This window comes from Marmota marmota, unplaced genomic scaffold (assembly GCF_001458135.2).
Source record: "Marmota marmota marmota unplaced genomic scaffold, marMar, whole genome shotgun sequence".
Lineage (NCBI taxonomy): Eukaryota > Metazoa > Chordata > Mammalia > Rodentia > Sciuridae > Marmota > Marmota marmota.
The window spans coordinates 52,977,826-52,994,677 of NW_026000026.1; the positions used below are offsets into that span (position 1 = coordinate 52,977,826).

At 34.4% G+C, this 16,852-nt stretch overlaps 1 protein-coding gene across 4 annotated transcripts in view; it reads right to left on the reverse strand.

Annotated features, from left to right (window-relative positions):
* The window catches only part of Kiaa0825 (KIAA0825 ortholog), a 382,609-nt gene that overhangs the window by 108,774 nt on the left and 256,983 nt on the right, over nt 1-16,852 (reverse strand). The window contains exon 20 of one of the 4 annotated variants that reach the window (XM_048811423.1): nt 8,936-14,660. The exons of the other annotated variants lie outside the window; for them this stretch is intronic. Coding sequence (XP_048667380.1) covers nt 14,615-14,660 — 46 coding nt within the window. The 3' untranslated portion in view covers nt 8,936-14,614. Of the gene's footprint in view, nt 1-8,935; nt 14,661-16,852 lie in introns of those variants that run through there. 4 annotated transcript variants of the gene reach the window in all.

Below are 16,852 nucleotides of genomic sequence, written 5' to 3' on the forward strand. Positions count from 1 at the left end.
AAGTTGTTAGATAAATTATGGATTTCCCCATCCATTACCTTGAGTTTTCTTTAAGATAGGAACTAAATGGTCATATAATGTAAATTATCCATTTTAATATAGTTGCCTTTTTTTTATTCAAATAAAATATAAAAACCTCCCTGTCGGAATTTTACATGTGAGCCTATGCTACTTACAGGGTTGGTTTAGTAAAGGACCTATATTTAAGTACTTTAAAAAAAGCATGAATTGGTAACAAGTTATAAGAAAAATATGCCAAATTCTTTAGACACACAAATTCTGAAGTAAGTCCCATTTACACATTATATGGTGTATAAAAACTAAGTAAGCTGCATAGGAGCTATTGAGAAGCTAATATGAACTACAATAAACAAATCAAATAAAATAAGATCAAGAAAGTTTTGTAAGAAAAAGCAAATTTAGAGAGGTTTGGAAGTTTAGTTCATGGTCTTAATTCTGCCTACTACTGGAGATGTGCCCCACTACTGGGGTGTTTTGCCCCACCTTCAGCCCAGAGCCAACCATGAAATGTACCTCTGAAACTGAGAGAGAAAATAAAATATTTCCCTTCTAAGTTGTTCTTGTCAGGTATTTTGGTAATAATGATGAAGTGTTGACTAACACACCTCCAAAGGATAATGTATGGACAATGGCACAATATGTAGAAAACCATGGAAAGAGTAGGTACAAATCACAGCCCATTTTAAATGGGTTAGATATCAGAAATTAAGGTGGACCCACTACATTATCAATTATTTCTTCTTCCTTCCAAATCTCTACCTATCCCACTGTGTTCATTCATTTTTCCTAGCTCCATCTTATATCTTCCCTTCCTTTCTTTACTTATCTTTTCTTCCCCTCATTTCTTTCCTCCTTCTTTTGCATACTGTTCCCTACTGAATGTCCATTCTTTGACAAACATCATACTAGGTATCAAGGGAAGATAATTAGGATTAGATATCTGTCTTCAAAGAGCATATCACCATCTTTATACAGGGCCGAATCATTTTCACTGCATATGATAACTATAAAGATTAGAGTGACAGGAAGCCTAAGGAAGGGCACTTAAAATCAGTTGGTTCACTGGATATGGGATTCCTAAAATATGTCTTAAAGTACGAGTAGGATTAACCAGGGAAAAAGGAATGGAAAAAAATTTCAGGCGGAAAGGACAACATGAACCAAAACCCAGGGGACAGAACTCATCAAAAGATATGTGTACAAGAAACTCAGTCTGCACAGCCACACTTGGTGGCCAGGGTAGTGACAGGATTAGTTTTATATTTGAGAAGGTTCATGCTGGCAGTAGAGTGATAGATGGATTTAAGAAGAATGAAGCTGAACTTCAGGAAACCAGTTGGGGGCATTTTTCCACTGGATTCCAGGTGAGGTGTGATTAATGCCTGGTGATTATAAAATAGAGAACATTAAACAACTACCTGGTAAATCCAGAATCAAACCCCAGGTTTCTCTACTCTAAGTCCAGAACTCTGTCCACTGTACCAGAAATACAGTATATTATTCTATGGTAAAAGGAAACATTTTTGTTGTGACCTCTTTAAACTACAAATAGCCAGAAGGATAAATCTTTAGGGAAGACTGAGTTACTGAGCTCCAGGAGCCCAGCTCCAATTATTTTACATGGATCAATTCAATGTTCATTTATCATGAGTATTTGACATGACACAGTCATTTTTTATATAGAGAGATGTGCCAATTGGGGCGGGGGGCGTGTTCCTTAACCAGTCTACTTGGTGTTACATTCATTGCTATAGGATATTTGGAATCCACGGTGTAGGGTGATCATACCCCTCCTGGTATAATCTTTTGCTGTGTTATATCTCAGTGCTACTACTGCTGATGCTCAAATAGCTGCTCTGTCACATCCCCCTCTCCTGGTGCCACTGTAACATTTTAGGTAATGAGGTAAGGGGCACACTTGAGTTCTTTATGTGCCAAGATGAGAAAAATTAATTTTAAATGCTAAAAAGATGAGACTGCTAGTGCAGACGGTCACTAAACACCACCAGCTGCTCCATAGATTTGGAGTATGGAAAAAGAAGCCCAGTTCAAAATCAACAACATAACTCCAGAACATGAAAAACCAAACTGGGTCAGTGTTTTAAGCAGGAAGATAATGTCCAAATCATATTAAATTGCTGGATGACTTGACAAAAGTATTGGCAATTCAGTTTGTGTCCACACTATGCTTCTAAATTTCTTCATGTAGAGAGAAATTAAATGTAAATAACAAAATGCTTGCTTTGGTAGACTTAAAAGTAGGTATGTGTGGAATTTATTTGTAAGATGGAAGTTTTAACAGTCTTTTTGGTAAAGACATGGGAGACTGCTATTTTAATCACAAACTACCTTCCTGAAATCAAATATAAAATCAAGTAATTTTACACACACACACACACACACACACACACACACACCATGCCCCAAAGCATTTTCTTTCATTTAAAGAATAGACATACAAATAAGAAAGTAGCATGAATGAGAAGGATAAAATAAAAAATTCCTCAGATCTAATTGTTTTCTCTTCTCTACTACAAGGATCCACCACAGTGGACCTGGGAAGCTTTTTAAACAACTGATGCCCCAAACCCTGAACCAATGAAGTGAGACCCTCTTCAGGTGAAGCATAGGTATTGCAGGCTTTTCAATTTTCCCAGGTGATTCTGGTGTGCAGGCAGGGTTGAAAGTTAATTTTAGGGCAGGGTTTCTTAACCTCAGCACTACTCACATTTTGAGCTAGATAATTCTTTGTAGTGGGACTGCCTTGTGCACTGTAGAATGTTTGGCAGCGTCCCTGGCTTTACCCATTACACACCAGTGGCAACATCTTCTCTTTCATTTGTGTCCCCAAACATTAATAATAGGGGAAATATAGGCACCTGTCTGTGGTCTCTGTGGTTTGCTATTTTGTTCTCTTCTAAACTGCGCATCCCTTATCTTGTTCCATTTGAGTGTGTGGGGTTGGGTATTGGGAATTGAACCCAGATGGTGCTTTACCACTAAGCTCCATCCAAGCCCTTTTATATTCTTTTATTTTGGGATAGGGTCTTACTAAGTTGCTCAGGGCCTTACTAATTTGCTGAGGCTGGTCTTGAACTTGTGATTCTTTTGTCACCACTTCCAGGGTTTCTGGTATTATAAGCATGTGCCACTATGCCTGGACTTGTTCCATTTTTTTCCTCTACTCCTGTTGTGGATTGGATATAAGGTGTCCCCCAAAAGCTCATGTGTGAGACAATGCAGGAATTTTCAATGTTTAGTTTATGAGAACTGTGACCTAATCAGTGGATTAATCCATTTGATGAGTTAATAATGTGAATAGATTAATGGGTGGTAACTGTAGGCACATATGACACAGATGGAAGAAGTATAGATCACTGGGGGTGCATATTTGGAGATTATATTTTCCCTAGATCTTCGGATTTAAACACTTTCTGCTTTTTGGCTGTCATGAACCGAGCAGATTTCCTCTGTCAGACTTTCTGCCTTGATGTTTTGCCCCACCTTGAGCCCAGAGCCAACCATGAAATGTACCTCTGAAACTGAGAGAGAAAATAAAATACTTCCCTTCTAAGTTGTTCTTGTCAGGTATTTTGGTAATAATGATGAAATGTTGACTAACACACCTCCAAATATGACTTAAGTATTCTACCAAAAAATCTCCTCCAGTCATCCCATCCCATCTCTTTGATTTCTTCTTCCTTATGCCATCTCAGCATGCCTGCTACCAAAAAGTTAGCAAGCTACTTTATAAATATTCGTGTCCCTTTTGGAAGATGGTCTCATTTGGACTGTGTGAGAGTCCGTTTTTTATTGCTGTAAAAATATCAGAGAAAAACAACTTAGAGGAAAGATTTATTTTGGCTCATGGTTTCAGAAGTTTCAGTGCATGGTCAGCTGGATCCAAGGCAGAAACATCATGGCAGAATGGCATGATGGAGGACGGCTGCTCAACTCACGGGATCCAGGAATGAGGGTGTGTGAGAAGGGACTAGATAAACCCTTCCAGTGCACATCCCCAGTGATCTCCTCCCTCCAATCAGATCCTACCACCTACAGTTTCCATTGCCTCTCAGTGGTCCATTAAGTTTGAAATGGATTAGTCCACCAATGAGGTCTAAGCCCTTGTGATCCAGTCACTTCACAAAAGCCCCGCCTCTGAACATTGCTGCATCAGGGGGACAAAGTACTGAACACTTGAGTCTTTAGGGAACATTTTATTTCCAAACTATAACAGACTATAAACCCACTGACAAAATGAAGAAACTGTCCCGGGCTGGGATTGTAGATCAGTGGTGGAGCACTTGCCTAACATGTGTGTGGCACTGGGTTCAATCATCAGCACCATATAAAAAATAAATAAATAAAATAAAGGTATTGTGTCCTTTAAAAAGAAAGAAAGAAACTGTGCTCTATTCTGTACCATTGGTCCTCATGTCTGTTTTGGTGCCATACCATGATGTCTTTGTTCCTATAACTCTGTAGTACAATTTAAGTCTGGTATTATGATTTCTCCTTCTTAGCTTTTTTCGCTAATAATTGCTTTGGCTATTCTGAGCCTCTTATTTTTCCAAATGAATTTCATGACTCCTTTTCTATTTCTATGAAGAATGTCATTGGAATTTGAATTGGAATTGCATTAAATCGTATAGCATTTTTGGTAGTATGGTCATTTTGATAATATTATATCTGCCTATCCAAGAACATAGGAGGTCTTTCCATCTTCTAATGTCTTACTTATTTTAGAATCACAGAATTTTTAAATGAAAGTTTTTTTTTCATTTTAAATGATTTAAGATATAATTATTCACTTTACCAGGCAATATATGAGTATCAATCAGATACAACTTAATAATAATCAGTTTCCCAAACAGAATTTCAGTTGACTGATTTGTAGGATTAAAGTTACTTTAAAATGTATATAGAGGAATATAGTCACATACAATTAAGAATGTCTTTAAAAAGAAGTACATGACTTGCCATCTATTAAGACATACATAATATTAAAAATCATATTGGATTGGCACAAAACAAACTGATGAATGGAACAGAATAGAGAATTCATTTAATGTTTGGAAAGAACATGAGGAAACTTTCCAAGGTAATGGCTGTGCTCTAGATCTTGATGGGAGTATAAATAACACAGGGGTATGTATTTACAGCAACTTCTAAACGATATATTTAAGATTTATACAGAGTATTATATTCGAATTTTATCTGAAAAGAAAGGAATTATAAATTTTTAAAATGAGTAATATAGCACCACAAATCAATTTTGTCAGAGGAAAAAGAATGGTCAACTAGAAAATTTTGTACCACTAATATAGATATGAAATATCAACACTCAGTTATTATTTGATTTTCTTAAATAATTGCAATTTATGGGGACATATTCTCAAGATCAATTGTTTTTTAGCAGCCACTTAACAAAATTCAAGCTCTCTACCATAAGAAATGTTTGTAAGATGACCAATGACAGGCAAATAACTTTGACTTTAATTTTTAAATGTATAGAAAGTCAATTTCAAGGTACGCAATTGTCTACTAAAAGGAAAAGAAAATCACAGGGAATATTTTCAAATGAAAATATAAAAAGCACAAAGAAGAAAAGAGACACAAGGTGTAAAAATTCTGGGGGTGGAGAGAAGGCGTGTAAAATGAAGAAGAAATCACCTAAAATAGAAGCTAAGGGAAGCCGTAAAATAAAATGATTCTCAGCAAAGCAGAAGAATGCAATAATTACCTTTAGAGAATTGAAGCTTGAAGGAAATAATGTAAACATTCAAGATGAAAAGGCAGGAGGAGGAAGGAATTCTAAATTCAGAGACTTTATCTTTTAAATCTGAGCTGAACAGTTATAACATTTAAAAAATCTCTTATTACATTTTAGATGACTAATAATAATAATACTTTTGATTTATTGAACTTCTTTGTGCCAGTAAATTCAAAGTGGTCTGAAAATCTCTTGTGACAGATATTATTTCTTTTCAATAGATGGAGAAATTGAGGTATGTGAGCTTAAGTGAGTCATTCATTGTCACAGTGGTAATGCTGGGCGTGAAATTCAAAGTCCTCTGCTGTCCAGTGCAGGGACTGTTTTCTGTCTCAAGATAAGTGAGCCATAATTAACTAACTTACCACAGGAATAAAATAGATTCTTAAGAAAAAATCATGAAAAACATACATTACTTAAGATTCATGTTCATCTTATATCACTAACAAAATAATTTAAAAAGTACCATAAAAAATAACTTGTTATTTAAATAAGACCAGTGTAGTTATGGCAAAATTTCAGCAGCAATCAGCAAAGTAGGAGATAAGGGTTAGCCCTAATATTTTAAATTTATTGATTCTTCCCTTATTACTGAGTTATTAGTGATTTCAAAAATGTTTTAAAAGCAACAACTTTCCCAAACTCAACTTCATGTATATCTTATTCCTTTCTAATATCAATACATCTTATTTGATGTCTAAGCACTTATAAAAAGAGAGTAGTTACCAATTACACAAGCATGATTTTGTTTAAACACATGCCTAAACTGACACCATGGGAATAATCTACTGATTTTCTAAGTGTTGATGGAATCTAATGCTCATATATTTTAAAGTGAGGCATCCAACCAGTTTTTCAATCATATACTGAATACAAATCTGTGATCATTTATTGATTACAAAGACTACTAATAAATATTATTTACCTGGATCTGAAATAAACAGTAAATAGTGACATTTAAAACTACCTCGGAAGGGGACCAAGGGAAGTGGGGAGAGAAGAGAAGGCAAGAGTGGACAGAGGAGAAGGTGGACATGATCATGCTATATACATATATGTAAATGTAGCATTAATTTGTACAATTAATATGTTAATAATTAAAATAAAAATAATAATGTGAAATAATTTTTAAAAAGAAATAAAACTGCCCTCCCAACTAACCTGAACTGATATTATAAAAATTTATATAAAAATTGTATATTTGAGTTGAATTACATAACCAAAACAGATTAAGATGATGTGAATAGCCAGTCACTTTCCCATTTGGTTATCTTTTGCTTCTCAGAACTTTCTTGTTATCAAATTACCTGTATTTTCTCAATATCTAATTATGACCACCTTTTGTTCATTAAAAGTTTTGCTGGGATAGAATTGTGTTCTGAAAGTATAGGAAGAAACTAGTATTCTTGACAAAGCCCACAGAAGTCCTTGCCTATGTCACCCCACTGTGAATTGGTCCAAATAACACTTAATTACACTTCAAGACACTGCTCAAGGAGGCTGCCCCCAAACAGCAGTCTTTCCCTCCTAACTGCCACAGCACGCTATCTGGGCCTGCACCAGTCTTCCTGCAGGCAAGGTACTAGCTTATTGTTCTTGATATGCTATATTTAGTATCACTTCTATAGCAAAAATTCGTCAGGGCCCTCCTTCCCCTCCTTTCTTCTGAATAAGTACAAACTTGGAGCACATCATTAAAAATTCTCCAAAGTCTGAATTTGATGTAATGTTCCAGTACTTTTATGTGACAGCCACATTGTGCTATTTTGCTGTTTATTAAATACATCTCTTCTTTCCCCCCTTTGCTTTCAAGGCTATCTCCTAGTCCTTTAAATGTTACCCTCTCTGTGTAGCATACCTGGATTACCCCATTCATTTCCCCACCTTTACCATGTCCTCTGCCTCAGCTGTCTCTCTGTTGGTTATGTAGAAACACTGTACCACTTTTATAAACGTGTCATATGCTACTCTATGGTCATTTGTGTGCAAGACTCAGTTTCTCATCCTGAACGGAGCTTTCTGAGGGCAGGTCTCTATCTTGGACAGAGACTGGTGTTTTAGTGAGTGCTCAATACATAATTGTTAAATGAATGGACAAGTACAGAAGAAGAAAAACCATTTTAGGTATTATATAAAATTGTGAAATTAGTGAAATAAATAACAATAAAAGCTGCACAAGTAATTTACATGAACTTGTAGCTATAACTAGGTATTGAAATGATTATTGACTTTCCCCAAAAGAAGAAAAAGACATATTGGAGGATTTACTCAAACTGAATTTTGAATGACACATAATCATTCAAAAAAAAAAAAAAAAAAAGAGCTCATGTACATGCACTTACACAACCACACTGTTTGTGAACCTTTCTATGCCTCTTTGTCTAAGTTGTTTTGTCAGAAAGAAAAATAAGAAACAGAAAAAGTTTGCTAGAATTCAACATTTTGCTTGGTTTGACTTTGTAGCCATGTTGACACTACTTTTTTTTTAATTTCCTCATTTGTATTGGTGCATTATAGTTGTACATATTGATGAGATTTATTACATATTAGAATATGCACACAATATAACAATATAATCTGGCCAGTATCACTTCCCAGCACTTCCCCTTTCCTCTTGCTTCCCACTTTTTGGTCCCATTCCTCTACTGATCTTCCTTTGATATTTAGGAGATCTACCCCAAACTTTGTTTTCTTTTTTTCCTCTCTAGCTTCTGCATATGAGGAAAAAACGTATGACACTTGAACTTCTGAGCTTGGCTTATTTCACTTAACATAATGATCTTCAGTTCCATCCATTTTCCTGCAAATGACATAATTTTGTTTTTCTTTATAGCTGAATAAAACTTCATTGTGCATATATACCACATTTTCTTTATCCATTCATCCACTGATAGATACCTAGGCTGTTTCCATAACTTGGCTATTATGAATCGTGCTGCAGTAACCATGTACCACATGTATCAGTGTAGTAAGATGACTTTAATTCTTCAAGGACAATATGGAGAAGTTGTATAGCTAGGTTATGTGGTGGTTCCATGCCTAGTCTTTTGAGGAGTCTCCATTTACATTTCTTTTGCAGTTGTACTAATTTATAGTCACACCAACAGTATAAAAGTGTTCCTTTTCTCTCCACGTCTTCTCCAGTATTTATTATTATTTGTATTCTTAATAACTGCCATTCTGACTGGTATGAAATGAAATCTCAGTGTAGTTTTGATTTGCTATTAATGATGTTGAACATTTCTTCATGTATTTGTTGGCCATAAGCATTTCTTCTCTTGACAAGTATCTGGTTAGTTCATTTGGCCATTTATTAATTAGGTTATTTGATTTTTTTGTTCTAAAGCTTTTTGAGCTCTTTATGTATTCAAGATATCAATCCTCTGTCAGATGAATTGCTAGCAAAGGTTTTCTCCCATTCTGTGGGTTCTTTCTTCACATTCCTTTTTATTTCCTTTGCTGTGCTTTTTAATTTGATGCTGTACCATTTATTAACTCTTGGCATTAACTCTTGTCCTATTGAGAAAGTTGTTGCTTGTGCATCAACTGGAATGTTCACTTATGTTTTTTTTTTTCTAAGAGTTGCAAGTTTCTAGTCTAATTCCTAGGTCTTTAATCCATTTAAAATTTTTTTTTAAATTTTTTATTTGTAGTTGGACACAATACCTTTATTTTATTTATTTATTTTTATGTGGTGCTGAGTATTGAACCCAGGCCTTGCCTGTGCTAGACAAGTGCTCTATTGCTGAGCTACAACCCCAGCCCCTTTAATCCATTTTGAGTTGATTTTTGTTCAGAGTGAGAGATAAGAATCTGGTTTCATTCTTTACTTATGGATAACAAATTGTCCCAGCACCATTTATTAAAAAAGTCTGTCTTCTCTCCAATGTTATGTTTTTGGCACCTTTATCAAAGGTCAGATGATTGTATCAGTGTGGGTTTGTTTCTGAGACACTATTTTTGATCTACCCTTGTCCTAAACAACATGCTGATTTTTTGATTAGGGGGTTATAGTTTGTTATCAGTGTTATTTATATTTTAGAATATAAATATATTAAAGACAAGAATACTGTCTATTTTATTCACTGATGTGCCTAAATAATCCAAGTGCCTAAAACAATGCCAGGCATAGAGTAAACATTTAATCATTATACTAGCTTAAAAGCAACAACTTCCCAAAACTCAACTTCATATATATCTTATTACACATGAACAAATAAATACTTCAAAAAACAGTTTTTCTAAAACATGCTCTCGATTTTTATATGTTATTCAGATTTTTATATGGCCTTCAATTTTTTATCTGGATTTCTTCCCATTTGAGAAATTTAGTCCAATTTATTTTATTAGATAGACCTGATAATGTCTCTAAACAAATATTAAGAAAAAGATGGAACTACCCATAGTGAACACAAGCTTTGAATACTGAAAGACCTTGTTACAAAGATAGCAATTGGACTTTCTTGTAAGATGACATGGTTTTAGGCTGTCATTGATGAAGAGAGCTATTGTGTGTGTGTGTGTGTGTGTGTGTGTGTGTGTGTGTGTACACACACACACCTTGCAAAAGGATTTAAATAAAGTTTATCTGCTGATTTAGATTTCTTTGTCTACTGCCCAGGTACAATAGGGGCTGAGAAAGTTATGAAGACTGAAGAGTCCATTAGGTAATGACTGGTAATGCCAACCATGATGGTATCACTTTTGATTCACTCCTCACAGCTCTTAGATAAAACAGCCCTGTAATCATAGGCTTAGCCTTAAACACAGCATATACAGCCATGACCAGAAAGAATAAACCAGAAGCTGGGGCTGAGGTGGGGGTTAGTCCATCCTGCAGTTCTCAAGGAAACTTTTTAAAATCAAAAACTACAAAGGTCACATATCAGCCAACACCAGAGAAAACCCACAGCAATTCAGAAAGCAAAGATGAAAACTATAATCAAATTCTGCTACCTGAGTGGCACATTGCCTAATGTACTGATAACAAAACAGAACCCTCTAATCAAGAAGTCAGCATGTTGTTTAGGACAAGGGTAGATCAAATGTAATGTCAACATGGCTGCAAAGTCAAACCAAGCAAAATACTGAGTTCTAACAACATTCTTCTATTTCTTTCTGATAAACAGACTTATATGAAGTAGCATAGCAAGGTTCATGAACAGTGCATGTGTGCACACGCATTTAATTATTTGGCATTTAAAATTCAAATTAGATAAATCCTTCAGTAAACCTTCACCGACTGCCACCCCTACCTCAGTCCTTGGCAATCATGTCCATGAACATAATACCCCCCAAAATCCATGAATGATTAAGTCTTGTTTATGTTGTGGTCTCTTCCTTCGGACTGTAGGCTCTCTGAAGGCAAGAGAATGTCCTACTTATCTTTGAATACCATAGTACCAGCTATTTAGTGGATGATTCATATGTTATAGAGGGAGTGACAGAAGTTTCTGAGCCAGACAACACTGAGTCAAAATCCTGGCTTCATGTGTAGAGGTCTGTCTGTGGCTTGGTGCTATGTCAGGTATTCAGGAAATTCACCACTCTGCCTTCTGCTGCTTCTTGTGGGTTATCCTGGGATCTGACTGCTGTAGCCCATGAGCCACTCCCACACATCCCTGTGCTCACCTCATTTCCAGATCCAGGCTTTCATTGTTTAGAATTGGAGTTGGCACAGCCTCTATTTTTATTAGCCTGACTGATCTAGAAAATAACCTATTTCTTTTTTCTGGGCTTCAGTGTCCTCATTTCTTAAATGAGAAAAATAATACCTATACCTTGATGGTCATCAAGAAGATGAAATGAGATAATGTATGTAAAGCCTGTACCACCAGTGATGGGTGAATAAATGATAGCTGTTAATTTAATCATGCCTACTAACACTACAACTATCTACACATATTACATGGATCAGTCTTTAGATTCTTATTTAAAGACTTACAGCTAGAAACACAACACACACCACTTTTTGCAGACACGTCAAAAAAAAAAAAAAAGGTCTAGAATGTGGCCTGGGGTTGTGGCTCAGTGGTAGAGGACTTGCCTAGCACATGTGAGGCACTGAATTCGATCCTCAGTACCACATAAAAATAAATAAAATAAAGGTACGGTGTCCATCTATAACTAAAAATATTTTTTTTAAAAGTCTACAGTGTTATCTTGAAAACTGAAGACAATCAGCACTTTACTAGATTCTTAAAAGCAAGCAAGCAAGCATTCCTTCCAGAATCCTTATTTGTCAGATCTTATAGCTAATCATCATTTTATGAATAAAAATGTGCAACTAACTTAGCTGCTATATTTTTCTGCTGTTTAGAAAACAAGTGTAATTATTCTGAGGAACTGAGATACCTTATTTGTCAAATCAGGACTTTTAAGAAAATTACTGTGTATTCATACATGAGTTCTCTTATTTTCATGTTAAAATTCCAAGTGCCTAAGGAACGATGTACTAAAATAAGACTTTTTCCTCTTAAAAATATATTTAGAATCCCAAGAAAATTATTACATTAAGGACAACTTTTCTCTGAACATCTTAATAAAAAAAAAAAACTGTGAAATGTCAGTTTCCCATTCACTGATATTTTAGAAATGTGTGCTAAATTTAAACAGTTAGTAGTCATCACTAAATGATGATTTTAAAAAATTATTTTCACTAGTGATACCAAGCTATGTCATGATGCTAAACAGTTACTCCTCCTATCATGGTCCTCCTGGGGTCCTGCTCTGGGAATCTATCAGACATCCTTCAGATGTTCTTGGTCTTGGGGCACTTGAGCAGTGCTGAGCCTCTCTAGTGACTCAAAAGCTCATAGTCTCATCAGCCTTAACCAAGACCACAAGGAGGAAGATATCAAAGCACAAGGCACATTATTCCTTCTGTTCCCTTGTAAAGTTACCTTCTGAGGAACATGGTTAAACGATATTGGGTCACCCTAACCCCACTTTCTCTCAGAATTTCTGAAAGGAAATGCCTAGAATGATGGAAATTGAGGGAACTCTAGCTAAAAGCAGGAAACAAAGCCTTTAGGTAGACAGCTTTCTCTCATCGAAGCCTACAATAGCCCACCAAGCCCTTAAATGTCTACCATTTTAGTGATTCAGAATATTAAACCCAATTTTTTTTCCATTTCTGATTTGCTTTAACTTCCCAATTAAATGTAAAAGTGTTTAAAAGTCATTGGGACTATTTTAAGGGAAAAATATAAGATATAAATAATCTTAGGTTAAATTTTGAGCAGAGAGTCAATTGACTTACAAGATAATTGCAAAGAGGGGAACAGAGACTGAATAAAACAGACACTGGAAGAAAATTCTGAGGCAGAGAAATCAGAGGTCAATTTGCCTAATTTGAAAAGACATATTTATCTACAGCTCTAATTGAAAGTCTCTTTGGGTAGAGATTTAGCACCTATTTGGGTAGAAATTTAGCATAAAACCTGGGATGCTTTTCTATTTTCCTTTTGGTTTATCTGTCCATAAACAAACACACATACGTTTGAAATGTGAAAAAAAGGCTTAAATTCTGTAGCAGATTTTGTAAAAATAATGGAAACTTTTGTAAACACAGTTTTAAACACCCTGTTTGCCAAGTCAAATGATGTGCCAATTCTGTGAAAGCAGCTGCAGGTTCTGTGCTTGTCAAGACTTGTGGAACCTGGACTGTTCTGACAGTCACCAGAGATTTTTAAAATATAAGAGTAATTACAATTCTATCAGCCAATTCTTAAAATTACATTTAGGCCTCTGCACTAGAACCTTACCCCAAAAGTGAACAGCTTTGGATCTCAGGTCATTCCCATTGTGACAGCCCCTGACTATGGGTGTTGTGTGCTGATCCATCCCCCCTTTCTTGACCTTCTGATACTAGAGCACTCATGCTTTTGTGAACTTAAAGCCCACACCCTTGTTCCTCTACTTTTACCTTTCTATGTAAGATTATGCTGGTAAAAGTATTGGCCAAGAAAAGGATTTTCTCACAACAGTTATTTTCTATAACTTTCTTTTCAGATGATGTATTCAGTGTTTACCCAAACACAAAAACAAAACAAAATAAAATGAAACAAGACAGAAATCTGAAGAAGATTTACTTATTTCTTAGATAATTCCAATAATGTAAACATACTTTTAGGAAAAAAATAACAAGAATGACCACTGTTCTGAAGAGAGGAAGAATGATTGCTTTTGAAATTTGGTAGGTGGTCTTCACACAAATGAATGAATAAAATAATCAAAGCAATATAATCATTTGTTGAAAAATATTTAAAAGAACAGTTATATTTGTTACTGGTTCACAGAGTCTTGGAACTCAATACTATACAGTGAGACAAAAGCCACTATTGTATTAGACTTTTGTCATTTATTGAAAAGAAACAAAACAACAACATCGGCAAAAACAAACAAATCAATGGCTGATAGGAAAGGAAAATGGGAACCACCTGCCTTAGGATCAGGTAGTAAGTAGGTGCATTGTTGATAGAGAATTTTAATACAGTAATAACACCTTAATAATACCCACAAAAAGTTGGCCTATATTTTACTATTACTATACACTTGCAATTCTAAACAATATAGGAAATAAAATATTACTCCCTAAAAATTTCTTTTTTGGTTTAAATTACAAATAATGCTGCTGTGGTGACAGCTGAATTTTAATAAGATAAATATAAGCTTCAAATTAGCACATTTTTGTTAGTTATTCTTTAATAAACAAGTTACATTATATGGAAGTCAATTCCCAATAACTTAATATTATATGCCAGTCCAGGCAAATGGAAACTTAACTGTATGTGATCGTTCATCACTATGTTCCAGCCTTCAAATTGTTCCAGCTCGCTTCAAGGGCACTTGGTATCTCCAACTCCTGTATTATGACATAATGCTATGTTTAAATAGTAAATTCTAAATAACCAATGGTAGCAGAGCATGGTAAAGAGAAAGAAACAGAACTTTGATTTACACTTCAATCTCATCTTCTAGATGGACTTTAAGTTTTCATTGGTGTTTGAATATTTAAAATTTAAAGTTCTTTTCTTCCAAAAAATATATCAATTAGCTAAAAATTATTAATTGCATTTTTTCCTTATCTGGTGTTGAAATATTTATTTTGTTGTCTAGAGTTTTTATTGACATGGTGATATATGCTAAGCTCAATAAAAATTTCAATATAAATATCCTCCTAAGACAACATCATTAACTATCATTATTAGTTTTACTCTATGATTATTGATGAAAATAATTTTGTTGTAAAGAATGGCAGGTGTTAAAATGATCTGCTCCAGATGTTAAACGTGCTTTGTATGCCACTGAATTACATAGAAGCTTTATATGCATTTTAATGATGTCATTAATTTCTACTTTTTATATATTATAAAAATGCACAACTCAGATGACTGGTAGAATTGCTGATCTATTCAAGTTGCCATCAGCTTAGAAATAGTCAAGATTAAGAATGCCTACAACTTGAGGGTGATGCTTATTTATGTGGGACTTAAACACTGCTCATTTTGAAATAGAACTAATTTGAACAACCATAAGGAATATTTGTAATTTATTTTTGAAATTCCAGTTACTTGTTTGCTTTGCTTTGCTACTTTTTCTTTCTTACTCTTTTTTCTCTCCTTTCTAACACCTCATTCATGTAGATTCCTGTTTCTTGTACATTAGCAGAAAGTTAGGAGGGCTTTGATTCTCCACAGATGCCAAAATCAGATTCCTCTGAGTATTTTAGTTTTTGAGCTGATGATCTGCTTCTTTCCAAAAAGTATCAGCAATGGAATTCCTCTATGTTCATTTTGTATTTGAGCAGCTGGAGAATCAGCTGGCAAGATAGTTAGCTGTGAAGACATAAAAATGTCTCACCATTGAGAAATATTTAGTATGCAAGCTTTTCTCTTTTATCAACTGTGAGGGTAGGTGACAGGGTACGGTAACCCCCAAACCACACTGTGTGGGTTAGCAGCATGTAGGTAACTTTGTTGCATAAATTCATGACTTCTCTTTAGCACACTGCACAGCACTTACAATGTAAAAGCTTTATTTATTTATTTTTCTATCCAGTTTTAAGTGCACTTCCATTTATTTCCCTAGGTAACATGTCAAATTTCATGCAAACTAAACCATAAATTTCCTAAGGATTGGACACAGGCTGGAACTATAGATTTGATCTTACATTGTAACGTTGAAACATGTAAATCCTTCCTGGTTTCAGGTTTATATATAGCACTACTCAAATTCAAAACTATTACATTGTTAAGGTGAATTTCCATCTTCTTAATTTGGAATTATTAAAATGAATTTTATTTTAACACTTAAAAGTTTAATACTGAAAGCAGAGATATGGTGGTAATAATAATTGTAAAAGTTTAAATGACTTTTGAGAGCTTAAGTAAAAGGAGATAATCCATATTTGAAATGTATTAGAATAAGAAGCAGAGTGTCAACATTCATGAGTTCCTTTGTTAGAGCCATTAACACTTGTCTTGACAAAAATTACTAAATATTTGTATCTGTTTTTTATCTGGAAAATAAAGGCATATACCTAAAACACGGGCTTTCTTTGATTTTGTTTTGTGAACAATTGATTAAGCCAAATTTATTTAGAAACACACAACTATGGACAAAATCTGTTGTGAATATATATATATATATATTCAGATAATTACACACACACACATATGCACACAAAATTCCCCTGAGCCTGCTTATAAAACTTTTCAATGAGTAATCATATTGCATAAAATTTAAGTGATACATTGTTATCATGATATAGTTACATATCTCACCTAATAATATATTTCAAGCAGTTTACATATATTAGGATCTTAAGAATATTTAATATGTATATTTAAGTGTTAAGGGTTACTTTAAGTGTTAAGATAAAAAATAATGCCTAAGGTTGTATAATCTCTTTCTTTATTTGCAAAGGTTAAAATTTAATTTCTTTGTAAGTTATATAATTTAGATCATGTTAGAGGGATGCAAAAATACAGTATTCATTTTTAGACTATAAGGCATTTCCAAAAAGATTATAAACAGCTCCAAAATTATACATAT